Consider the following 1,299-nt stretch of genomic DNA (forward strand, 5'->3'; position numbering starts at 1 on the left):
TATAAAAAGTAACGGAGGTGTTCAAATAAAAATGTTTGTAGTTTTAGTCAACTATGATAACCCTGAGAGTTAGATGAAATCTTGTGAGAATTAGCTGAGAATACACGAGCTCATCGTGACATCTCTGACTTTAGATTCAGACGTTGGCATCCTGGTAAATCTGAGCACAGTTTGAGATATTGTAGAGATCTCTAGATGAGACACACGTGAGATTACTGGGAACATCTGAGATGCAGCAAAAAGTCACCGTTTGCTCTCAGATTCATTTCAATGCTGTCTGGGAGAAATAAATGACTTTCTGCTCATCATCGGGGTCGTCATGCGCTGTGTTTGCACTGATCTGATCTTTCTCTTCCTCTGCAGTGTTGAGTATGGCTTCGGTTCTGCAGAAGCTCATCACTCCTCTCTTCAGAGGGCCGCTTGAGCCGCCGAGGAACAAAGTGACGGTGGTCGGTGTGGGACAGGTCGGCATGGCCTGCGCCGTCAGCATTCTGCTGCGGGTAAGACTGAACACCAGCCACACACTCGTCATGAAGTTATTGATCGTGACAGGCTCAGGCTGTACTCGCCTTTCCACAACATACTCTGGACTTTGTGATCGACCGAAGCACAAACATATTGCTCGTTTTTTATTGATTGAACACGATGAACATTTTGCTCATACTGAGGATGTCAGTAAGTCAGTGGGTCATTTTCCAGTATATTTAGGCCATGTTTGTCTGCGCTTGACTTTGATCCCTTTATCCAGTCAGACTAAAGGTGAAGGACCACAGCCGGCACAGGCTGCAAAATAACAAATGTGACCCTGGAGCACAAAACCAGTCATAAGGGTCAATGACATTGAGTGAAACTGAATAAATAAGCTTTCCATTGATGTATGGTTTGTTAGGATAGGACAATATTTGTCCGAGATACAACTATTTGAAAATCTGGAAAACTTAATTTTAACCATGTTCTGTTGAGATTTGCTTGCTTCACCACAAAGTAACCTCTTATTTTCCTTTCAAATATTTAAAAATAGGCTATTCATCGGACTCAAAACACAGTATACTAATTTTTGTTTTACAGAATAATGTATAGTACACTATAGTATACAAATAAAATGCATTAAAAAATTATAACTAATTATAAATTATAAATATAAATCTATAAATATGTGTATTTTATGTATGTGTGTTAAATATAAGTCTGTTGAAATGAAATTGAAATAAAATAAGTAATATAATAAAATAATAAAGTACACACATATATATATATATATATATATATATATATGTATGTGTTAAATATAAGTCTGTG

At 37.3% G+C, this 1,299-nt stretch overlaps 1 protein-coding gene across 1 annotated transcript in view; it reads left to right on the forward strand.

Annotated features, from left to right (window-relative positions):
* ldhbb (lactate dehydrogenase Bb) overlaps nt 1–1,299 on the forward strand; it is a 7,978-nt gene that overhangs the window by 459 nt on the left and 6,220 nt on the right. Inside the window, exon 2 of the mRNA XM_016502983.1 lies at nt 364–500. Within this exon, the coding sequence (XP_016358469.1) occupies nt 372–500 (129 nt within the window). The 5' untranslated portion in view covers nt 364–371. The remainder of the gene's footprint in view (nt 1–363; nt 501–1,299) is intronic.

The sequence above is a fragment of the Sinocyclocheilus anshuiensis genome, unplaced genomic scaffold (genome assembly GCF_001515605.1).
Source record: "Sinocyclocheilus anshuiensis isolate Anshui unplaced genomic scaffold, SAMN03320099.WGS_v1.1 scaffold1468, whole genome shotgun sequence".
NCBI lineage: Eukaryota > Metazoa > Chordata > Actinopteri > Cypriniformes > Cyprinidae > Sinocyclocheilus > Sinocyclocheilus anshuiensis.